Source organism: Borostomias antarcticus, assembly GCF_949987555.1.
Source record: "Borostomias antarcticus genome assembly, chromosome: 2".
Classification (NCBI taxonomy): Eukaryota; Metazoa; Chordata; class Actinopteri; order Stomiiformes; family Stomiidae; genus Borostomias; species Borostomias antarcticus.
This window is the reverse complement of record NC_140235.1, coordinates 14632089-14657707: the sequence shown is the minus strand read 5'-3', so window position 1 is coordinate 14657707 and position 25619 is coordinate 14632089. Positions and strand designations below refer to the sequence as shown.

Sequence of the window (25619 nt, the reverse complement as noted above, 5' to 3'; positions counted from 1 at the left end):
AAATCATCATACAGCGAAAACTATAAGTCACACTGCTTAGATATTTACATTGTACGAATCAGCACAGTTGTGTGAACATTTTGATGTATAATATGTGTGTGAGCTTTCAAAACTGTAGGAGTGCCAGCAGTTTACAAAATGTGTGTATATTTTCAAAGCAACTGCTGCCACCACTCTAAAAACATAAAGTTTCTGAACATTCCAAAAGCAGTTTCAAGAAGTTTCAATGGGACAAAAAATAGTTTTAAAAGTTAAATTTCTTAAAAACTATAACAAATATCAAAAATCTGAATGGATCCGTTCAAGAGCTAAACATTATGAACATTTTAAAGTTTGAATGAAGTTTCTAGGACAAAGTATGAAGAACTTGTTAAGGTTCGAAAAAGTGTTGAGAATAATAATAAAGAAAGAAAGAAAGAAAGAAAGAAAGAAAGAAAGAAAGAAAGAAAGAAAGAAAGAAAGAAAGAAAGAAAGAAAGAAAGAAAGAAAGAAAGAAAGAAATAGTGGGAATATCACAAGTTGGGCTAGCTTCTGCAAGCTAGCCCACCTAATAACTAGAAAGTACATTTCCTGGAGAAAATGTGAGGTGGGCTAGCTGCTGCAGCTGTATCTAACAGCTACTGCTAGAACTAATACGGACCGGGCAATCTCCATGCACCCACCGTCGAAGACCCTGCGTCTCTAGCCCACTCAGGGGCTGAATTGTGGGGTCCGTGGCGTGGACAGTGGCGTGGTGATGAGACTCCGCCCCCTCAGGTCAGAGCTGGTCAGGGACAGTGTACCCCTCTCTGGGCCACCTACCCGCCCACACCGGTGAAGACCATGTGTCTAGCCCACTCAGGGGCTGAGTTGTGGGGCCCGTGGCGTGGATAGTGGCGTGGTGGTTAGGCTCCGCCCCCTTGGGTCAAAGCCAGTCGGGGACAGTGTACCCCTCTCCGGTCCACCTACCTGACTCCACCGTTGAAGACTGTGTGTCTCTAACCCACTCAGGGGCTGAGTTGTGGGGCCCGTGGCGTGGATAGTGGCGTGCTGGTTAGGCTCCGGCCCCTTGGGTCACAGCTAGTCGGGGCAGTGACCTCTGGGCAATTTCCATGCATCCACCATTGAAGACTGTGTGTCTCTAGCCCACTCAGGGGCTGAAAAGTGGGTTCTGTGGCGTGAATAGTGGAGTGGTGGCGAGGCTCCGCCCCTTTTGGTCATAGCCAGTCAGGGACGGTGTACTCCTCGCCGGGCTACTGTGATAGTAAAATAACTGATCTAGTCAAAAGGATTTACCAAGATTCGTTCAAAAGGTTAAGTCTGGTTTATTGTGAAAAGCATACGAGCGCAAGGACTTCCTGAAAACGCAACAAGGGTGGTTTAGTCAGCGAAGTCCCGACTATGGGTTTTGCTGTGCCTTATATGCAATCAAAAACAAAGGTACGGTGCTTCCAGGATGTGATTGGCTACTCCATTGTACGTCATATGAAATGGCAGGCGTGGCCAAGAGTACAGACATGTGACATGAGAAAAAGGGCGGCAATTGGGGACAAAGGATGGTTATTCTATTGTAGACAGATGGCCTTCTCTGGAAGCCATTTTGTATGTTAGCACAGCTATGTGAAGATTTGGGGGAGGTGATGAATTACAAGAGAAGTGAGAGGACAAAGGTTTAAGGTGTTTGGATGTAAATTCCTGAACAATCCCCCATTTGTGCCTGAACAGGTACACAAAAATAAAATATAAAGTCCAAACACAAAATGTAAACATTCAGCTATGCTATACATGTGGAAAGGAAATAATCTCTCCACTAGGTGGAGCAAAAAAAATAAAAAATAAAAATAGATTATTTTCTTTCCACGTGTAAAATCACGCACCAAAACCCCTTGTTTCAGAAATTTGACAGGAAACAAGGTAAAAAAGATGACATGATTATATACTATTTATAGTCTAAAAATGGACAACCATTCACCAAAAAACCTTGATTTAAATGTTGAACAAGGAAAAAAAAAGATAAATGGTTACCAGTCTAAGAAGGGCAAAAAACCTCTTGGTCAATTTAGAGGAAAAACCCAAACTTTTTTATCAACTCATGTTTCAACCATTGTAACTCTTGTAAACAAATGTGATATTTTTTCAAGATAATTTCAAAGTTCATTCACTCTTGTTGTGAATAATCGCATGTAATGTCCTATGGATCATAGCTTCCATGTTTGCGTCTCTGAATGTTTAATGTAGGTTCCATCTTTGTGTGCGGTTAGAGGTGCAGTCATTGCTGTTGAGATTGTCCACGTTGTCATACCACAACCACGAGAAGGAGGTGACCGGCAAGGTCAGTCTCCGATTGCTCATCAGAGGAGAGGAGAGTGTGGCGGTGACCGTCAAGGTCACTCTCCGATTGCTCATCAGAGGAGAGGACAGTGTGGCGGTGACTGTCAAGGTCACTCTCCGATTGTTCTTGAAATCTCTGGTTCGGCTGCATGGACCGTCCTCTCAGCTACTTTTTACAGCTATTCCACACAGGCCAGAATGTCCTGGTGCTGATTGTTCCATCTTTGACGGGTAGGTTCATCTCGCAACATCTACTTCTCTTCCATGTTTTCTGGCCTGTTCTCAGGCTGCTCATCTGCTCCTGGTAGTCTGTCTTCCCATTGGGCAGGTCTGCATAGAGCGGTCAGCCAGCGAGCTCTCGGAAGGTGAGGAGGGAGTCCCTGTCCTGGTTCAGCAGGGTGAAGGTGCGCAGCCAGGGCGCCAGCAGCATGTACAGGCTCTTGAACTGAACCCGGTCCACACGGTACTGCTCCACGTAGGGCCGGCCCGGGTCGTGCTGCTGGAGGGCCACCTCGGCGCTCCCGCTCCCCCAGTACAGGCTGATGAAGTGCTCTGTCAGTGGATCCACAGATGAGAGAGACAAACAGAGACAAAACAGAAGAGAAAAAAGGAGAGTCCTCTGGTCTGGTCTCCCTGTTTCCCTCTTTGGTCAGGAACGGTTATCAGCAGTCTGTTGGGAGATACTCAGAAACATGGTTAAGTGCAAGCTCCTGCTTTGGGGAAAAATGTTGTTATTCAGTCAGGAAAACTTAACAGGGTGTCTGTTCAAGTGTCATTAGAGCCAGTCAGTTCGTATCTAGGCTCTGCAGTAGCCTACAGTGACATCAGGGGCAGTGTTAGAATGACTTTAACACGCTCAGTCCCCAGTCATGATCAAGGCAATTGGATTTGGCTCTAGAATTTCTCTCGCGATTTTATGAAATAAAATAAACACATTCTCGTCTCAACAAAATAACACCCCTTAAGGGTAGAAACAAATTTCCTGAAGTCAGGATAAAAAAGAGGTGGGGGAAAAAATGCATCACTCAAATAGAATGACACTAAAATGAACTGGCTTCATTTACAATTAAGAAAACATCAATTATCAATTAATCAAAAAATCCATCAAAGCTTCATTTGTATAGCTAAAAATTGTATATCTAAAACTTCTCTCTTCTGCATTTGAGGACAGAGTATTGGGCACCGCTTCGGACAAAATGGTCTCTTCCCTATGTCATACTTATCTGTCGCTCCCAGTGAGTCGGTGACATGGCGTTGGCCTGCATCCCACGAACCACAGATCGCTCATCTGTAGAGAAACAGGCCGGTAACCCCCATCTCCACCTCCGGTCCTGTGCCCGTCTCCTGGTTCGGCATTCACCCATCACTCCCGGAACGACAGTTGTCTGTAAAAACACTCAGGAAAAACACTCAGGCCCGATGAATGTGCCTCAAACTATAAACATGAGATATTTAACATAAACATTAAAAATATATAATTGGGTTAGGAGATGCTGTATTCAGATTAAGACACTGGCAAACATTATCTACTTCCCCCACTATCATGCACAAACTTTACGTCCTCAGCTACATATGTCTTGTCCTGTTTATTTACCTTAAAAAAATAAGTCTATATTAGCTAGTTAAAATCTACCTTGTGGGTTGTTCAAGGGAACCCCAGCAGGTGGCGCCGAATCCCAGGTTGCAGGATTCTCCCTTTCAATTTGCCTGCGGTAACTGCGACAGTTCCTGATCCAGTGACCAGTTTTACCACAGTGAAAACACACGTCAGTTCTGTCTCCGTTTTCGTTTCCCTCCCTCGGTTTCATTCTGTAGTCTATTCTGTTTCTATACCTACGATTCTTGTTCGTGTGACGACCCTGTGGTCGTTGTTGGTTGGGAGCAGACGGAAAAACAGAGTTGGGAGGCGGGGCAGCAGCTGCGGGTGAACCAGTCATAGTTTGGGAAGGATGTGTGAGCTCTGAGTGCCGAGTCGGCGTGATAGAGTTCAAAACGGAATGACTAGGAGGGGGGGGGGACTCTGAATATTCCTCTCTCTGATTAACTTCGTCAGCTACGCTTCTTTTTGACTTGAAAAAACACTCGTGTGCGAGTATTTCCCACTTCCTGAATGCATTCCAATCTATCGCATTTCCAGGCTCCCTTCCTAACCTAGTCATCTCAAACGCCTGTAACTGAGCCCTAACAGTCGCTAACTCACAAATATTGAGTGTACCGGACAGGGGGAAATCAGAATGCTTCGCCCAGATCAAATACTGTACACAAGCATCATCCCAAAACCTTTGCGCAACAATCTTAGCTGGCCCAGACAGCGAACTAGTATTGGTATTCATAATTAACACAATACCCTACAGCCTATAATTCAAAACTAACGGTGAAAAGAAAAGTATAGTTAAACACAGGCGGGAAATAAACAAAGGAATACAATTTCGAAAGAAACAAAGACACATTAAACCGCTAAATAACTCACCCAGTCAACTGGTCCTTTGTTCTCTGGCTCGATGGCGGATCACCGGGAGAGCGGAGTGGTGTTTTCCTGCGTCTCCCAGACAACCAGCTAGCCTACTGGAAATCTAGCAGTTACGAATTTAACAGTCTAAACAGTGTACAAAATACTTACAATACTTTACCTGGATCCATGGCGCGCTTAACAAACAATACAAGGCAAGAGCCGAGGCTCAAACAGTAAACAACAAACTAACAACCCCGTGCACATACAAGACAGAGCCGAAACTCCAACAGTAAAACAGCAGACTAACACGGGGACGCAAAACAAAGAACGACCAAAGATGACGAAAAGAGGACGAACACACAACTTAACAACACACGACTTAACACACGACAAGCATGCCTGGCTGCACCAGCCACTTAGTCAAAGCTAAGCTTAGTTTAGGTTTACTAAACCACCCGGGATCAAAGGGACAAACGCTTCTACCAGAAACGCGGGTCGGACTAACATACCAAAACCACTCCCTGTAGCTACCTTCGTTGAGAAAACAACGGCTCTGCAGTTTTAATTCCACCCGCGACCGGCCAAAGGGAAACCTGTTCTGTGCCAACTCTTTGGCGTATTAACTCAAAAAACCCGTTCTAAGCTGCAACCGATAAACAACCTGAATTGTACATCAACTACAGGGGAACAAATTCACAAGACCAAAACTCACACTTCTTCTGAACTGTTTATACCCTCGTAACGAAACAAGGACGAAATCAAAGGACAATACAATATATAAATATATCTATTGCTGTTCACAACTTCCTTAGATAGTTACTTACTAAATACGTACTAAATACCCACGCCGGGGTTTCTGTTTTCAACAATCCAGACCAACACAATCTGAACCAAAACCATGGCAAATAACAAGCATAAAAGGATTCGTTTTTCAACGTACCGTGAGTTTAGCCGAGTGGAACCAACGGCGGACTTCTCCGAACCAGTGCGCATAGACGCAAAGAGAGAAGTTCCAGAGCGGCTACCGCTCCGCACGTCTGCGTCCTTTGGTTCCACTCCAGGCGAACCCCACGGCAGTAGATCCCGTCCCGAGTCGCCAACTGTGATAGTAAAATAACTGATCTAGTCAAAAGGATTTACCAAGATTCGTTCAAAAGGTTAAGTCTGGTTTATTGTGAAAAGCATACGAGCGCAAGGACTTCCTGAAAACGCAACAAGGGTGGTTTAGTCAGCGAAGTCCCGACTATGGGTTTTGCTGTGCCTTATATGCAATCAAAAACAAAGGTACGGTGCTTCCAGGATGTGATTGGCTACTCCATTGTACGTCATATGAAATGGCAGGCGTGGCCAAGAGTACAGACATGTGACATGAGAAAAAGGGCGGCAATTGGGGACAAAGGATGGTTATTCTATTGTAGACAGATGGCCTTCTCTGGAAGCCATTTTGTATGTTAGCACAGCTATGTGAAGATTTGGGGGAGGTGATGAATTACAAGAGAAGTGAGAGGACAAAGGTTTAAGGTGTTTGGATGTAAATTCCTGAACACTACCCACCGGCTTCCTCACTTGCTCCAGCACGCATGCGCACAGCGTGCTGGAGCAACGATTGCGCGCTGTGCGAGGAAGCCATTTCGTTTCGAAAGACGTTTCTAAAGATCATATTAGACTTTAGATCATAATAGACATTAGGCTATTAGACTAACGTTATAGCTTTCAGCCAGCTACGAACAGTAGCTATAGACCTAGTTAGTCAAATAATTGCAACTGTGGGTCTTACCAGAAGACAGATCATTTATGCGCTGTGAAACCGACATAAATGGCATTGTTCAGTCTAACGTTATTTATCTTAGGTGTCCAATAAAGCCAGTTGAACTCTGTAACGTTACTGTTCTGTGTTCAACATGTCAGTTGTGGTGATATAAAGGAATCGAGCGGAATACCACTGCAATAACTGATTATTAGTCAGATCACTTAAATCATTATAGCTCATTTCATATACAAAGGCAACACAATACGCTTTACAGAAAGGGGAAGAGGATGTAGCCTACTTGTCCTACCCTATGTGGGAGACTGCACGCGTTGCGCAGCGATTGGGGTCTGTGGCGTGGACAGTGGCATGGTGGTGAGACTCCGCCCCCTCAGGTCAGAGCTGGTCGAGGACAGTGTACCCCTCTCCGGGCCACCTACCCGCCCGCACCGGTGAAGACCGTGTGTCTCTATCCCACTCAGTGGCTGAGTTGTGGGGCTGTGGCGTGGATAGTGGCGTGGAGGTGAGACTCCGCCCCCTCAGGTCAGAGCCAGTCAGGGACAGTGTACCCCTCTCCGGGCCACCTACCTGACTCAACCGGTGAAGACCGTGTGTCTCTAGCCCACTCAGGGGCTGAGTTGTGGGGCTTGTGGCATGGATAGTGGCGTGCTGGTTAGGCCCCGCCCCCTTGGGTCACATCTAGTCGGGGACAGTACAGTGACCTCTGGGCAATTTCCATGCATTAACCAATGAAGACTGTGTCTCTAGCCCACTCAGGGGTTTAGTTGTGGGGCCCGTGGCGTGAATAGTGGCGTGGTGGTGAGACTCCACCCCCTCAGGTCAGAGCCAGTCGGGGACAGTGTACCCCTCTCCGGGCCACCTACCTGACTCCACCATGAAGACCTCCGGGCAGTCTCCTTGCACCCACTGGTGAAGACTGTGTCTCTAGCTCAATCAGGGGCTGAGTTGTGGTGTCTGTGGCGTGGTGGCGAGACTCTGCACGCTTGGTTCAGAGCCAGGGGTGAAATGTGTAGGCCGCACCGGCTAACCACCTGCCTTCACCAGTGAAGACCGTGTGTCTCCAGCCCCCTCAAGGGCTGAGTTGTGGTGTCCGTAGCATGTTCAGTGGCGTGGTAGCGAGACTCCACCCCCTTGGGTCAGAGCCGGTCGTGGACAGTGTAGGCCATGCCGGGCTACCCACCTGCCTTCACCAGTGAAGACTGTGTGTCTCTAGCCACCTCAGAGGCTGTGTTGTGAGGTCCGTGGCGTGGATAGTGGCGTGATGGCGAGACTCCGCCCCCTCCGGTCAGAGCAGGTCGGGGGCAGTGTACTGACATCCAGGCAATCTCCATGCACCCAACAGTGAAGACCGTGTGTCTGTAGCTCACTCAGGGGCTGAGATGTGGGGACAGTGGCATGGATAGTGGCGTTGTGACGAGACTCCGCTCCCTCGGGTCAGAGCCGGTCTAGGACAGTGTACTGCTCCCCGGACCACCCACATGCACCCAACCGTGAAAACTGCGTCATTAGCCAACTCAGGGTCTGAGATGTGGGGATGGTGGTGTGGATAGTGGCGTGGTGGCGAGATTCCGCCCCCCTCAGGTCAGAGGTTGTGGGGGGCAGGTCAGTGATTGCCAGGCCATCCCCATGCACCCCTCATTGGAGACCAAGATGGATGGATGGATGGATGGATGGATGGATGAAAGAAAGAAAGAAAGAAAGAAAGAAAGAAAGAAAGAAAGAAAGAAAGAAAGAAAGAAAGAAAGAAAGAAAGAAAGAAAGAAAGAAAGATGGATGGATGGATGGATGGAAGACAGAAAGAAAGAAAGAAAGAAAGAAAGAAAGAAAGAAAGAAAGAAAGAAAGAAAGAAAAAAGAAAGAAAGAAAGAAGGATGGATGAAGGGAGGGAGGGAGGGAGGGAGGGAGGGAGGGAGGGAGGGAGGGAGGGATGAAAGAAGGAAAGAAAGAAAGAAGGATGGATGAATGGATGGATGAAAGAAAGAAAGAAAGAAAGAAAGAAAGAAAGAAAGAAAGAAAGAAAGAAAGAAAGAAAGGATGGATGGATGAAAGAAAGAAAGAAGGAAGAATGGAAGGAAGGAAGGAAGTAAAGAAGGAAGGAAGGAAGGAAGGAAGGAAGGAAGGAAGGAAGGAAGGAAGGAAGGAAGGAAGGAAAGGAGGAAGGAAGGATGGAAGGATGGAAGGATGGAAGGAAGGAAGGAAACAAAGAAAGGAAGGAAGGAAGGAAAGAAGGATGGAAGGAAGGAAAGAAAGGAAGGATGGATGGATGGATGGAAGGAAAGAATGAAGGAAGGAAGGATGGAAGGAAGGAAAGAAAGGAAGGAAGGATGGAAGGAAAGAAGGAAGGAAGGAAAGATGGATGGAAGGAAGGAAGGAAGGAAAGAAGGAAGGAATGAATGAATGAATATGAATGCTACCACAGTAGTCATAAAAGGGTGCCTGTACAGAGAGCCTGCACGTGTCCCCAAATTCAAATCCCAACTGACACTGTGAGCATCCTCTCATTCACTTCAATGGAAAGGCATGTTGGCTTCAGACAGCTCTCTCTCAAAAAGTATAAAGGTCACAGCCTAGATATTGACACCGTAGGAATCCTGAGAAAATGCTGAACATTTTAGGCTATGATATGTCCGTGTAGCTTAAGAACTGTAGGCATGGCGACGAGTTAGAAAAAGGGTAAAAATGCAAAATTAGCAGCTCAAAAGGTAGAGCGTGGGCCCATACGTTTCAATGGAGAGCGCAGTTGCCGAACAAATCGTCATACAGCGAAAACTATAAGTCACACGGCTTAGATACTTACATTGTACGAATCAGCACAGTTATGGGAATGTTTCGATATATAATATGTGTATGAGATGTTAAAACTGTAGGTATAGCGACAAGTTAGAAAAAGAGTAAAAATGCAAAATTAGCAGCTCAAAAGCTAGAGTGCGTTGCCATACGTTTCAATGAGGAGCGCAGTTGCCGAACAAATCGTCATACAGCGAAAACTGTAAGTCACACTGCTTAGATATTTACATTGTACGAATCAGCACAGTTGTGTGAACATTTTGATGTATAATATGTGTGTGAGCTTTCAAAACTGTAGGAGTGCCAGCAGTTTACAAAATGTGTGAATATTTTCAAAGCAACTGCTGCCACCACTCTAAAAACATAACGTTTCTGAACATTCCAAAAGCAGTTTCAAGCAGTTTCAATGGGACAAAAAATAGTTTTAAAAGTTAAATTTCTTTAAAACTATAACAAATATCAAAAATCTGAATGGATCCGTTCAAGAGCTAAACATTATGAACATTTTAAAGTTTGAATGAAGTTTCTAGGACAAAGTATGAAGAACAAGTTAAGGTTCAAAAAAGTGGGGAGAATAATAAGAAAGAAAGAAAGAAAGAAAGAAAGAAAGAAAGAAAGAAAGAAAGAAAGAAAGAAAGAAAGAAAGAAAGAAAGAAAGAAAGAAAGAAAGAAAGAAAGAAAGAAAGAGAAATAGTGGGAATATCACAAGTTGGGCTAGCTTCTGCAAGCTAGCCCACCTAATAATAATAAAGAAAGAAATAGTGGGAATATCACAAGTTGGGCTAGCTTCTACAAGCTAGCCCACCTAATTATTATTATTATTATTATTAGGTGGGCTAGCTTGCAAAAGCTAGCCCAACTTGTGATATTCCCACTATTTCTTTCTTTCTTTATTATTCTCCCCCTTTTTTGTCTCCTTTATAACCTCTTCATACTTTGTGCTAGAAACTTCATTCAAACTTTAAAATGTTCACGATGTTTAGCTCTTTAACGGATGCATTCAGATTTTTGATATTTTTTATAGTTTTTTAGTCATTTAACTTTTAATAGTCATTTTTGTGCCATTGAAACTGCTGGTGGAATGTTCAGTATCATTATGTTTTTAGAGTGGTGGCAGCTGTTGCTTTTAAAATATTTACACATTTTGTAAACTGCTGGCACTCCTACAGTTTTGAAAGCTCACACACGTATTATACATAAAAACTTTCACACAACTGTGCTGATTCGTACAATGTACGTATCTAAGCCGTGTGACTTATAATTTTCGCTGTATGACGATTTGTTTGGCAACTGCGCTCTCCATTGAAACGTATGGGCCCACACTCTACCTTTTGAGCTGCTAATTTTGCATTTTTACCCTTTTTCTAACTCGTCGCCATGCCTACAGTTTTTAAGCTACACGGACATATAATAGCCTTAAATGTTCAGCATTTTCTCAGGATTCATACGGTGTCAAAATCTAGGCTGGCACCTTTATACTTTTTGAGAGAGAGCTGTCTGAAGCCAACATGCCTTTCCATTGAAGTGAATGAGAGGATGCTCAGTGTCAGTTGGGATTTGAATTTGGGGACACGTGGATGCTCTCTGTACAGGCACCCTTTATTGACTACTGTGGTAGCATTCATATTCATTCCTTCCTTCCTTCCTTCCTTCCTTCCATCCATCCATCCTTCCTTCCTTTCCTTCCTTACTTCCTTCCTTCTTTCTTCCATCCTTCCATCCTTCCTTCCTTCCATCCTTACATCCTTCCTTTCCTTCCTTCCTTCTTGCTTTCTTTCCTTCCTTCCATCCTTCCTTCCTTCCCTTCCTTCTTTCTTCCTTCCTTCCTTCCTTCCTTCCATCCTTCCTTCCTTCCTTCCATCCTTCCTTTCTTCCTTCCCTTCCTTCCATCCTTCCTTCTTTCCTTCCTTCCTTCCTTCCTTCCTTCCATCCTTCCTTCCATCTCCTTCCTTCCATCCTTCCATCCTTCCTTCCTTCCTTCCTTCTTTCTTCCTTCCTTCCTTCCATCCATCCTTCCTTCCTTCCATCCATCCATCCTTCCCTTCCTTCCATCCTTCCTTCCCTTCCTTCCTTCCTCCTTTCTTTCCTTCCTTCCTCCTTTCTTTCCTTCCTTCCATCCATCCTTCCTTCCTTCCCTTCCTTCTTTCTTCCTTTCCTTCGATCCTTCATTCCTTTCCTTTCCTTCCTTCCTTCCATCCTTCCTTCCTTCCCTTCCTTCCATCCTTCCTTCTTTCTTTCTTTCCTTCCTTCCTTCCATCCTTCCTTCCTTCCTTTCCTTCCTTTCCTTCCATCCTTCCTTCCATCCTTCCTTCCCTTCCTTCTTTCTTTCCTTCCTTCCTTCCATCCTTCCTTCCTTTCCTTCCTTACTTCCATCTTTCCTTCCTTTCCTTCCTTCCATCCTTCCTTTCCTTCCTTCCTTCCTTCTTTCCTTCCTTCCTTCCTTCCTTCCTTCCTTCCTTCCTTCCTTCCTTCCTTCCTTCCTTCCTTCCATCCTTCCATCCTTCCATTCCTTCTTTCTTTCTTTCCTTCCTTCCTTCCTTCCCTCCTTCCTTCCATCCCTTCCTTCCATCCTGCTTTCTTCCATCCTTCCTTCCATCCTTCATTCCTTCCATCCTTCCTTCCTTCTTTCCTTCCTTCCTTCCTTCCTTCCTTCCATCCTTCCTTCCTTCCATCCATCCATCCATCCATCCATCCATCCTTCCTTCCCTTACCAACCATCCTTCTTTCTTTCCTTCCTTCCATCCTTCCTTTCTTTCTTTCCTTCCTTCCATCCTTCCTTCCTCCTTTCTTTCCTTCCTTCCATCCTTCCTTCCCTTCCTTCTTTCTTTCTTTCCTTCGATCCATCATTCATTTCCTTTTCTTCCATCCTTCCATCCTTCCTTCCTTCCTTCCATCCTTCCTTCCTTCTTTCTTTCCTTCCTTTCATCCTTCCTTCCTTTCCTTCCTTACCTTCCTTCCATCCTTCCATCCTTCCTTCCTTCCTTTCATTTCTTCCTTCCATCCTTCCTTTCCTTTCTTCCTTCCTTCCATCCTTCCTTCCTTCCTTCCTTCCTTCCATCCTCCCTTCCATCCTTCCTTCCCTCCCATCCTTCCATCCTTCCTTCTTTCTTTCTTTCCTTCCATCCTTCCTTCCTTTCCTTCCTTCCTTCCATCTTTCCTTCCTTTCCTTCCTTCCCTTCCTTCCATCCTTCCATCCTTCCTTCCATCCTTCCTTCCTTCCTTCCTTCCTTCCCTTACTTCCATCCTTCCTTCCTTCTTTCCTTCCTTCCTTCCTTCCATCCTTCCTTCATTTCCTTCCTTCCATCCTTCCTTCCTTCCATCCTTCCCTTCCTTCTTTCTTTCCTTCCTTCCTTCCTTCCTTCCTTCCATCCTTCCTTCCTTTCCTTTCCTTTCCTTTCCTTCCTTCCTTCCTTCCATCTTTCCTTCATTTCCTTCCTTCCATCCTTCCTTTCCTTCCTTCCTTCCTTCTTTCCTTCCTTCCTTCCATCCTTCCATCCTTCCTTCCTTCCATCCTTCCATCCTTCCATCCTTCCTTCCATTCCTTCCTTCCTTCCTTCCTTCTTGCTTTCTTTCTTTCTTTCTTTCTTTCTTTCCTTGCTTTCCTTCCTTCCATCCCCCCCTTCCTTCGTTCTTTCTTTCCTTCCTTCCCTTCCTTCCTTCCTTCCATTGTTCCTTCCTTCCATCCCTTCCTTCCATCCTTCTTTCCTTCCTTCCTTCCATCCTCCCTTCCATCCTTCCTTCCCTCCCATCCTTCCATCCTTCCTTCTTTCTTTCCTTCCATCCTTCCTTTCCTTCCTTCCTTCCATCTTTCCTTCCTTTCCTTCCTTCCCTTCCTTCCATCCTTCCTTCCATCCTTCCTTCCTTCCATCCTTCCATCCTTCCTTCCTTCCTTCCTTCCTTCCTTCCTTCCCTTACTTCCATCCTTCCTTCCTTCTTTCTTTCCTTCCTTCCTTCCATCCTTCCTTCATTTCCTTCCTTCCATCCTTCCTTCCATCCTTCCTTCCTTCCATCCTTCCCTTCCTTCCTTCCTTCTTTCTTTCCTTCCTTCCTTCCTTCCTTCCTTCCATCCTTCCTTCCTTCCTTTCCTTCCCTTCCTTTACTTCCTTCCTTCCTTCCATCTTTCCTTCCTTTCCTTCCTTCCATCCTTCCTTTCCTTCCTTCCTTCCTTCTTTCCTTCCTTCCATCCTTCCATCCTTCCTTCCTTCCATCCTTCCATCCTTCCATTCCTTCCTTCCTTCCTTCCTACTTGCTTTCTTTCTTTCTTTCCTTGCTTTCCTTCCTTCCATCCTTCCCTTCCTTCGTTCTTTCTTTCCTTCCTTCCTTCCCTTCCTTCCTTCCTTCCATTGTTCCTTCCTTCCATCCCTTCCTTCCATCCTTCTTTCCTTCCTTCCTTCCATCCTTCCTTCCATCCTTACTTCTTTCCTTCCTTCCATCCTTCCTTCCTTCCTTCCATCCATCCTTCCATCCTTCTTTCTTTCCTTCCTTCCTTCCTTCCATCCTTCCTTCCTCCTTTCTTTCCTTCCTTCCATCCTTCCTCCTTTCTTTCCTTCCTTCCATCCTTCCTTCCCTTCCTTCTTTCTTTCTTTCCTTCGATCCTTCATTCATTTCCCTTCCTTCCTTCCATCCTAACGTCCATCCTTCCTTCCTTCCCTTTCATCCTTCCTTCCCTCTTTCTTTCTTTCTTTCTTTATTTCTTTCTTTATTTCTTTCCTTCCTTCCTTCCTTCCTTCCTTCCTTCCTTCCATCCTTCCTTCTTTCTTTCTTTCTTTCCTTCCTTCCTTCCTTCCATCGTTCCATCCTTCCTTCCATCCTTCCTACTTTCCTTCCTTCTTTCTTTCTTTCATCTTTCATCCTTCTTTCTTTCCTTCATCCATCCATCCATCAACCCTCTTTCTTTCTTTCTTTCTTTCTTTCTTTCTTTCTTTCTTTCTTTCTTGCATCCATCCATCCATCCATCCATCCATCCATCCATCCATCTTTCTTAGAAATATTCAGAATATTTTCAGGCTGCAAACTCATATTAATATATTTTCTCCTCTTTCAGCTATTGAACTGAATAAAACTATGAGTTATGATGAGTGGTCTAATCTATTTTTGAGTGTAGTACTAGCAGTACTTATAACAAACACCTACTGCTTTTCACTGCTACTGCTTCTAACCTCAACTTCCATACAACACCTCCACAGCTTCTGCTCTGCCCCGGAGTGGGCTATAGACACATGGTCTCCAATGAGGGGTGCATGGGGATGGCCTGGCAATCACTGACCTGCCTCCCACAACCTCTGGCCTGAGGGGGCGGAGTCTCGCCACCACGCCACTATCCACGCCACCGTCCCCACATCTCAGCCCCTGAGTTGGCTAAAGACGCAGTTTTCACGGTTGGGTGCATGTGGGTGGTCCGGGGAGCAGTACACTGTCCTAGACCGGCTCTGACCCGAGGTGGCGGAGTCTCGTCACAACGCCATTATCCACTCCACTGTCCCCACATCTCAGCCCCTGAGTGAGCTACAGACACACGGTCTTCACTGTGGGTGCATGGAGATTGCCCGGATGTCAGTGCACTGCTCCCGACCTGCTCTGACTGGAGGGGGCGGAGTCTCGTCATCACGCCACTATCCACGCCACGGACCTCACAACACAGCCTCTGAGGTGGCTAGAGACACACAGTCTTCACTGGTGAAGGCAGGTGGGTAGCCCGGCATGGCCTACACTGTCCACGACCGGCTCTGACCCAAGGGGGTGGAGTCTCACCCCCACGCCACTATCCACGCCACGGCCCCACAACTCAGCCCCTGAGTGGGCTAGAGACACATGGTCTTCACCGGTGCGGGTGGATAGGTGGCACGGAGAGGGGTACACTGTCCTCGACCAGCTCTGACCTGAGGGGGCGGAGTCTCACCACCACGCCACTATCTACGCCACGGGCCCCACAACTCAACCCCCGAGTGGGTTAGAGACACAGTCTTCATTGGTGGATGCATGGAAATTGCCCAGAGGTCACTGTACTGTCCCCGACTAGCTGTGACCCAAGGGGGCGGGGCCTAACCAGCACGCCACTATCCACGCCACGGGCCCCACAACTCAGCCCCTGAGTGGGCAAGAGACACACGATCTTCACCGGATGAGTCAGGTAGGTGGCCCGGAGAGGGGTACACTGTCCCTGACTGGCTCTGACCTGAGGGGGCGGAGTCTCACCCCCACGCCACTATCCACGCCACGGCCCCACAACTCAGCCCCTGAGTGGGCTAGAGACACATGGTCTTCACCGGTGCGAGCGGGTAGGTGGCCCAGATAGGGGTACACTGTCCTCGACCAGCTCTGACCTGAGGGGGCGGAGTCTCACCACCACGCCACAATCTACACCACGGGCCCCACAACTCAGCCCCTGAGTGGGCTAGAGACACATGGTCTTCAGCGGTGCGGGCGGGTAGGTGGCCCGGAGAGGGGTACACTGTCCTCGACCAGCTCTGACCTGGGGGGGCGGAGTCTCACCACCACGCCACTATCTACGCCACGGGCCCCACAACTCAGCCCCTGATTGGGCTAGAGACACATGGTCTTCACCGGTGCGGGGGGGTAGGTGGTCCGGAGAGGGGTACACTGTCCTCGACCAGCTCTGACCTGAGGGGGCGGAGTCTCACCACCATGCCACTGTCCACACCACAGACCCCACAACTCAGCCCCTGGTTGGGCTAGAGACGCACGGTCTTCGCCGGTGGGTGCATGGAGATTGCCTGGTCCGTAGTAGTTCTAGCAGTAGCTGTTACATACAGCTGCAGCAGCTAGCCCACCTCACATTTTCTCCAGGAAATGTACTTTCTAGTTCTTATTATTATTATTATTATGAACAAAGTGCAGCAACAGGGCAGTACAAAATAGAGTAATGAAGTGAAAAGTCATGAGTTAATTCCTTGATGGTCATGAGCTCTTCTCTGGTGAAGGAGCTCCATGGAACTGTCGCAAAACACTGGATTTACAAACAAAACAAGACAATGCACACAAACGCACCGAGGTGGCCTTCCACGTCGCCATCTTTACATTACATTACAGTCATTTAGCTGACGCTTTTATCCAAAGCAACTTACAATAACTGCATTTAACGTAGGAAACGCCAATGTACTAATACTTGCCAGAACTGCATCTCCTTTCTAAAAGTGTCTAAGAGCATAATGTAGTGCTGAAGCCAAAGTGTAAGAATAGCAATCTAAAATACAACAGGTGCTTAAGAGGGAGGATCATGGTAGTACTTCTTGAAGAGAAGACTTTTGAGCCTACGGCGAAAGATGGGCAGCGAGTCTACTGTCCTGACGTTAGTGGGCAGTTCATTCCACCACTGCGGGGCCAGGACAGAGAAGAGCCGTGACTGTGTCGATTGACTGCAGGGGCCTCGGAGTGACGGAACAACCAGTCGCCGCGAGGTAGCAAAGCGTAGCGGTCAGGAGGGGGTTTAGGGTTTAACCATGGTCTGGAGGTAGGAGAGAGCTGTTTCTTTCATTGTCCTGTAGGCTAGTGCCAGAGTTTTAAACTGGATGCGAGCTGCTACAGGGAGACAGTGGAGAACAGAGAAGGGAAGTTGTGTGGGAGTAACGGAACCGAGGCTTAAGGATTCCCAAATGGGCGAAAATTAACATTGAGCGAATACCGCCGTGCCAGAAAGAGTCCCCAATGTCAATGGGGCCTACATTTGGGACTCACCACTTCGGAACCCTGACACTTCGGACTTAAATTTTGACGTTTGGGAATCCTGGGTGTGCCCTCACTCCGAGACCACCGGGGGGTGCCTCCAGACCTCGTTTCTGACTTTGGGCTTGGGGCTTGGGGGTGAAGTGGCCTGGTTGGAGGGTGCTGACAGATGGGATCCTTTTGCCATTTGGGAATCCTTTAACCTTTTCCTTGTAATTTCTATGTACAAATGGGGATCGTTTCAATTCAATTCAATTCCAACTTCTGCCATTTGGGAATCATTATGCCAAAAGGCTTGCCAATACGATTATTGATCCAAATGATCATCCAAATGGGAATCTCTCTGCCATTTGGGGCTCCGAAGGTCCTGCCAGATAGGAATCTTTTGCCATTTGGGAATCCTTAATTTCTATGTACAAACGGGGTGCATTTGAATTCAATTCAATTCCAACTTCTGTCATTTGGGAATCATTATGCCAAAAGGGTTGCTGATATGATTATTGATCCTATTGATCGTCCAAATGGGAATCTCTCTGCCATTTGGGGCTCCGAAAGGTGCTGCCAGATAGGAATCTTTTGCCATTTGGGAATCCTTAATTTCTATGTACAAACGGGGATCGTTTCAATTAAATTAAATTCCAACTTCTGCTATTTGGGAATCATTATGCCAAAAGGGTTGCTGATATGATTATTGATCCTATTGATTGTCCAAATCGGAATCTCTCTGCCATTTGGGGCTCCGAAGGTGCTGCCAGATAGGAATCTTTTGCCATTTGGGAATCTTTAATTTCTATTTACAAACGGGGATCGTTTCAATTCAATTCAAACTTCTGCCATTTGGGAATCATTATGCCAAAAGGGTTGCTGATATGATTATTGATCCTATTGAACGTCCAAATGGGAATCTCTCTGACATTTGATTTTTACAAAATGGTTCTGTTGAGTCCTGGCATGGGTCTCTGGGTTTGAATCCATCCAAATGGGCATCTTTCTGCAATTTGGGGCTCTTTTCATGCAAAATGGTTCTGTTGAGTCCTGGCATGGGTCTCTGGGTTTGAATCCATCCAAATGGGCATCTTTCTGCAATTTGGGGCTCTATTCATGCAAAATGGTTCTGTTGAGTCCTGGCATGGGTCTCTGGGTTCGAATTCATCCAAATAGGAATCTTTCTGCCATTTGGGGCTCTTTTTATGTCGATGCCCAAATGTCAAAAGAGTCCCAAATGGACGAGTCCCAATTGTCAAAAGAGTCCCAAATGTCATGGGAAGATTCCCAAATGTCAAAAGAGTCCCAAATGGATGAGTCCCATGTGTCAAAAGAGTCCCCAATGGACGAGTCCCGAATGTCAAAAGAGTCCCAAACGGACAAGTCCCATGTGTCAAAATGATTCCCAAGTGTTCCCCATTCAAATCCAATGGGGATTCCCAAATGTCAAAAGAGTCCCCAATGGACGAGTCCCAAATGTCAGAAGAGTCCCAAATGGATGAGTCCCATGTGTCAAAATGATTCCCAAGTGTTCCCCATTCAAATGCAATGGGGATTCCCAAATGTCAAAAGAGTCCCCAATGGACGAGTCCCAAATGTCAAAAGAGTCCCCAATGGACGAGTCCCAAATGTCAAAAGAGTCCCAAATGGACAAGTCCCATGTGTCAAAATGATTCCCAAGTGTTCCCCATTCAAATCCAATGGGGATTCCCAAATGTCAAAAGAGTCCCCAATGGACGAGTCCCAAATGTCAAAAGAGTCCCAAATGGACGAGTCCCATGTGTCAAAATGATTCCCAAGTGTTCCCCATTGAAATCCAATGGGGATTCCCAAATGTCAAAAGAGTCCCCAATGGGGATTTCCAAATGTCAAAAGAGTCCCCAATGGACGAGTCCCATGTGTCAAAATGATTCCCAAGAGAAGAGCGTGTGTGACGGATGTGATATGTGCAGAGAATGACAGTTGGTTGTCCAGTGTCACACCCAGATTCCTTGCAGTCCAAGTTGGCATCACCACAGTGTCTTCAATAGTGATGGCCAGGTCCTAGTGCAGGCAGCCCTTCCCCGGGAGGAACAGCAGCTCAGTCTTGTCCAGGTTGAGCTTGAGGTGGTGTGTCGCCATCCGTGTAGCAGTGTAACACACCACAGAACACCACAGCACAGAACACCACACCACATTGAATTGAATTGAAACCTTTATTCATTCAGGGAAGACAATTGAGAGCAAGCTCTCTTTTTCAATGCCGCCCTGATTACAATTTAAAATGGAATGATAGCCTGCTATCTAGCCTAATGCCCATGTATTTATAGGAGTCAACAATTTCTATTTGTGTCCCCTGTAGAGTGTGAATAACAATACTGGCATCAGCCCCACGAGACCTTGAAAACAACATACATTTTGTCTTGTCGGAATTTAGGACAAGCTTATGGCCAATAAGAGACAGCTGGGAAGCATCAAAAGCAGACTGCAGATTTGCAGTGGCCGTTCTAAGAGTGGTTCCTGTACTGTATAGGATTGTGTCGTCTGCATAATAATGGACAGCACAGTGTGGGAAGGAGGGCAAAATGTTATTAATATAAATAGTAAATAAAAGTGGACCCAAGATGGACCCCTATTCCGCAGTTGTCTGAAGTGCAACCAAAGCGATTTTTATCCTATAATTCTTATAGGGGGCATGTTTCTCAGAGAGAGAGAATTAAATATGTAGCTGATTAAAAACTAGCTCGGAGTCCAGGTTAGAGGACTCTCTTTCTAAGTCGGCATTAAATAAGTCGTGCAAAAAACCCTGTTCGACAAGTCTTTAAAATGACAAATCCTAATGACACAAAACAATCCATTCTTTGTTTATTTTTGAAATTCCTCGATTATATGGTTCCTTGTAGTCTAATAAACATTCAGTCGAGATCACTTTTGTCAAATTTGAACATTTATATACAAGCGGCATAATACATGCATATGAATTTTTGGCGGTGTGCTCTGTCCGGGGGGCCCCCTGCCTTCCACCGGCGTGGAAAGCGCTCCACCGGCGTGGAGCGCGTTAGCAGGGGGAGGCAATCTAGGTGTTCCCCCCCTCTGGGCCAAGCCCTTGGCCCAGAGAGCCAGGAAGGGGGAACGGCATCTAGCCCCCTGCCTTCCACCGGCGTGGAGCGCGTTAGCAGGGGGAGGCAATCTAGGTGTTCCCCCCCTCTGGGCCAAGCCCTTGGCCCAGAGAGCCAGGAAGGGGGAACGGCATCTAGCCCCCTGCCTCAATGACGATCAGAGTGGGCCGCGATCGGGAAGACGCTCGGAGGTAACTCAGCCCACTAAGACCGTCAAAGAGTGCCACAGGAGGACTGCTGTACATTATAGTCCCTGGTCCCCACGGGCCGACGCTTCGTGGGTTCCGCGGGAGATACAGCCTAGTGTCTCTGCGTCCATGGCGCCCGCCACGGAAAGCCACAGAGACCAGCTAGCGGCTACTCTGGCATCCACCGGCCGACGCAGGTGGAATACCTGCAAACTACCCCGGACAGAGAGCAACGATGACAACAGACGACATCGACATACGCAGGAGGAGCAGGGGAGGAGGTGGGGCGAGCATGCAATGCACAACCAGCAGTAAAGGCAAGCGCGAACAATGACATGTTTTGACAGCTTAAATACATGCGCTCTAGTGAGCTGACCAATGCTATGACAGCTACAGTCAGCTGGTGCTGCGTCATGCGTGACTGATTAACCTCTGCTGACCCCCCCGGCCGTGACGTACGTGCCTCGGCTGAATTTGCGTCGGAGACTTCATTGTTGAATCACTTGAATGTCTTTCCTACCTTGTAATTTCTTCGCAAAAAGATATTTAGCTAATGTTTTGAAAACAACAAAGATGTGTGAAACGTCACTATTATGTGCTCCGGGTATTGACGCAATGACGTAGTATGTGATTTTCGGGGACCACCTTCTCAAATTTTCTCTAGAGCGCATACTAGTGGTCAAAAACTACATTGGGCCAATAATGCATGGTTAGCCTCAGTTTATAGGTGTGGACATGCCTACAAAGTTTTGAGGTGTTCTCTACAACACTTCAGAAATTATACCCCTTCATGTGAAAAGCCACGCCCTCTGCGATCTTCATTGGACCATAGATATTGGTCCCTAGATTATGTCTACCGAGTTGCATGCAGATTGGTCAAACTTTCTAGGAGGAGCTAGATTTTAAGTGTTTTTCAAAAACTGCAAAATGGCAGAAATTCTCCATAACTGAACATCATGAGTTCTTGAGGCAAATTTGTTTGGGGTGAGGAGAGGCAAATTTCTGAAAAGTTTCATGACTCTAGGCAAAGAGGGTTTATATAGTCTTTGCGCTATAGGGGCATGAGATATGCCGGTCATATGCCTATGGAAGCATGATGGCAGGCTTTTCACAAAAATGCTTATATCGGCATCAAATTTTAATATGGTAATTTATGTCAAACGAGGCATGAGATATGCCTGTTCAAAGTTTGTAATTTCAGTCAGTTGCTATTGCGCCCCCCTTTGGCCAATCAATGTAAAAATCGTTCTAGAGCATATTTGCATGATGCTCTACCATTATGCAAAGTTTCGTAAAAATAGACTTTACACTTTACAGTAATACACAACATCACAGAATGGCATATCACACCACACACGTCACGTTGTATATAATTTCTGTATGTCAATTGTCATGTCAAGCAATTTCATCTCTAGTCATACTGTAGCTAATCAGTGTTTTAGTCTGACGTCCTGGACTCCCAACTCATATCAGACCATATCTGTGGTCTCCAGGCTGGCTTTGTGATGGGCTCGTTTGAGCTGAGACATGTCTTGTTCTACGGAGGCTGCGGCTTCACCATCATGCGCTGTATGAGCTTCGCCCTGGAGAACTGTGAGAGGAGAGAGGGGAACTACAGCCTCCTGGAGCTGCTCAAGTACAACTTCTACCTCCCCTACTTCTACTTTGGACCCATCATGACCTTTGACAAGTACTGTGTTCAGGTAGCCTGAAGAGGCGCAACACACATAACAAACGATAACCACCAACACAAAACATTATTTTTTATTTTATTTGTAAATTGTGTATTTGTAATTAACTGTAATGAACACATCACAGAGCAACATTTCACTGTTCTAGTAACGAACTGTACGTTACATGTGATGAATAAACGTGAAACACGCACACACAGCACTACAGAGTGCTGTATCTCTGGTGTGAGTTGTGTGTGTGTGCTGCCCTCTACAGGCTAACAGGGCTGAGCTGAGCAGGAGGGAGGGGGAGCTGTGGAGCATCGGCCTGCAGGCCCTGCTCCTCCTGGGGGCCGTGCTCCTGGTGGACATCCTCCTCCACTTCACCTACATCCTGACCCTCCCCACGGATGCCAAGCTGATCAAGTCCCTCTCCGACTGGGCTGTCGGTCTGTGGAATTCAATGGGATTCATTCATTTATTATTGTATTATGCATTATCGTTGCTGTTGGGTAAAAACCACTTCTTTCTTTTTTTTTCTTTTTTTTTTTACAACAATTAAAAGCTGGGACTACCCTTTGCAAACATTTACAACCTTTACCTCCCAGCCCTGGGGTTAATAAAATATATTCTAAACAGCTCATCATACATATGTGATTTTACGTTGAAAACTTTTCAACATTCTGAAAACTTGCCATTTTGGAGATAAGTAGTTTTCACCCAACAGTACGATACTGTATGTATAATAAGGTTTATTCTATGAAGATGATAATGTTTTGTGGGAAATGGATTGACTTTCAAAGGTATGCTAGTTGCACTGTAAAGTAAACTATTGTTCCTACAGACACACATCTATGGTTTTGTCCATGTTTAATCTGCCTCTCATGTGTGTTAGTGGGCTTGGCGTACTCTAGCCTGTTGTATGACTGGGTGAAAGCAGCGGTCATGTTTGGGGTTGTCAACACCGTTTCCAGACTGGACCACCTCAATCCCCCCCAGCCCCCCAAATGCATCACCATGCTCTATGTGTTTGCAGAAACGTGAGTACACAGCACACATACTGTACACATCTACTCACACACACACTCACTCACATGTACACATCTACTCACACACACACTCAGTCACATGTACACATCTACTCACACACGCTCACTCACATGTACACATGTACTCACACACACATTCACTCACATGTACACATCTACTCACACACACACTCACTCACATGTATGACTGTGATACTGATTCTTTACCATCTCTCCCTTACAGCCACTTTGACAGAGGAATCAATGACTGGCTATGCAAGTAGGTGTCAGGGGAAAACTCTGTTATTAATATTTGAATGCATATTTTTGTTGACTTGTGATTACTGTATGTTCTATACCGTTGCTCTGGGACGTGGTTGGTTAGGGTTAGGGTTAGGCAGTGCACACAATATATATTCTCTGACATTTTTAATTAATGATCACTGAACTATACTCCTTGCTCCACATGACTTCCTGCTCATCCAGTCAAACCAGCATGTTACTGTAACCATTCCAGACCCCAGAGCTGTGTATCTGTAACCATTCCAGACCCCAGAGCTGTGTATCTGTAACCATTCCAGACCCCAGAGCTGTGTATCTTTCTCCAGATATGTGTACAACTACCTGGGAGGGAAGCATGAGGACGTGTTGGACGAGCTGGTAGCGTCGCTGTGTACCTTCGGCGTGACGGTGGTGTGGCTGGGCCCCAGTCAGGTGGTGTTCATCTGGGCCTTCCTCTGCTGCCTCGGCCTCAACCTGGAGCTGTGGACCGCCAAGCTCTTCTCCATGGAGCCCTTTGCTTCTCTGGAGGTGGGCCAGACACACAGATGATGAGCATGCTGTTGGTTGAAAGGAATTGCTTTTGAAGATTAAATTTACAGAAATAACGAATGCCTTATTTGTTTTTTGTTTTTTATATTTGGTAAAGCAGAGTGGGACAGTGTGGGGGTTAGGGTGTGGCTGGTAGCAGGTCAAATGGCTGGTAGATCAGCCCATTGTCAGGGGGATAATGTACCATTCTGGTGCCTGTACATACTGTATCAGCGTTTTGTCAGATGTGTGGACACCTAAGTGAATAAATTCACTGTCCCCCACTCGGCGACAACCGGAGGGGGGGGGGGGCTTTAGGCTTGCTGGTGTCACGTCGTGAGTGAGTGAGTCTGTCAGTCCCCCTGTAGTACCAGAATCCACCACAAAAGAGGCGCTTTTCCAATGCATTTTTTCTATTGACAAGTACATTTAGATTTTTACATTAAAAACTATGCTTGGTGTCTCAGCATAGTCACAGACAAGTTTACTCGGGAAACCATGTACTTTCTACATTCATTATAGGGCTTTAGACCATACAGGAGTATGGACTTGTTTGCCCACTAGATGGAGATATTATTGTACTCTTACTCACTCTACCATGGTTTGTAGAGCTTACTTTGATCAATCATTGATACACATGATGTGACATTAGTAGCGCCAGATATGTCTGTATTATACAACGGTTAGTTCTGGTTCTTGATTCTGATTGGCTGGAAGCCATGTTAAAATACTTTGTAACACACAGCTGGGACCCCATATCATTCCATTTTCAGTATTGATGCGCCTCCCATTTGATTCAATGCATTGTAGTTGTTGTTGCTTGGCAACCCTTTTGTTAGGGGAACTATTTTGCTCGGCGGAATTGAGGAATGATGCTTCGTTTTGAATAAATGTTAATATTTTACATTGCTGTGTGTTTATTTTACACTAATAGCTGTAGTAACCATTGTATAAAAGCAATAAACCACTCGAGGCCGTGTGTTATAGTGATTTTATAACAGCTAGGGGGGTTTTAGGCACTCCGCTTCGTGTCGTGTCGTGCCTAACAACGCCCCCTAGCTGTTATAAAATCACTATAACACACGGCCTCGAGTGGTTTATTGCTTAATTTCAACATCCATTATGGGACATTTGACCATACAGGTGTATGGACTTGTTGGCTATTAAAACGGCGCTCATCCGTCATTGCTTCCTACACAAAAAACTGTAAGTGTCTCAGTGTAGGCACAGTCCATTCTAGCCAGGGGCCTTTTTAGCTTCACCAGTGTCATCATCCACATGAGCTGGTTAGAGCTCACATAGTAGTACTCGTTAGAAGTTGTTTTTCCCATTGCTAGTACATTAAGATTTAAAGACTGAAACTAGTATGCTACTGTATGTATTTCATTAAAAGTATAGTCTATTTTACTGAGGGACACTTCTACTTTTCAAATCCAGAGTTTAGATAAAAGAAAAGATTCCTGGATTGTTTACTCATTGTTTTACATGTTAGGGGTCTCATAGATTAGCAGTAATTCAAAAAGAAATTCCATCTTTCCACTCCATCATTGCCACAAAGGAATATGCATCATGGGTGGGGGACAACATGTTTACTGTGCACTTTTTAATCCAGCAGACATCCAGAGGGTGCCATGTTTGATCCCTTTTTGCTGTGTCGGTGCTTTTTGTGGTAGTACACCCACAGCCTAATCTTAACCATAATTTCACCAGTTTAATACCAACCCTAACCCTAATCACACCAGTTTAATACCAACCCTTACCCTAACCACACCAGTTTTAATATCCAACCCTAACCCTAATCACACCAGTTTAATACCATACCCACCGCTAATCACACCAG

At 45.9% G+C, this 25619-nt stretch overlaps 1 protein-coding gene across 1 annotated transcript in view; it reads left to right on the top strand.

The window, feature by feature from the left end:
* The window catches only part of hhatlb (hedgehog acyltransferase like, b), a gene marked incomplete at both ends in the record, with an annotated part of 32194 nt that overhangs the window by 4979 nt on the left and 1596 nt on the right, over nt 1–25619 (top strand). The window contains 5 exons of the mRNA XM_084453437.1: nt 21765–21974; nt 22219–22390; nt 22837–22981; nt 23214–23249; nt 23578–23779. Coding sequence (XP_084309563.1) covers nt 21765–21974; nt 22219–22390; nt 22837–22981; nt 23214–23249; nt 23578–23779 — 765 coding nt within the window. The remainder of the gene's footprint in view (nt 1–21764; nt 21975–22218; nt 22391–22836; nt 22982–23213; nt 23250–23577; nt 23780–25619) is intronic.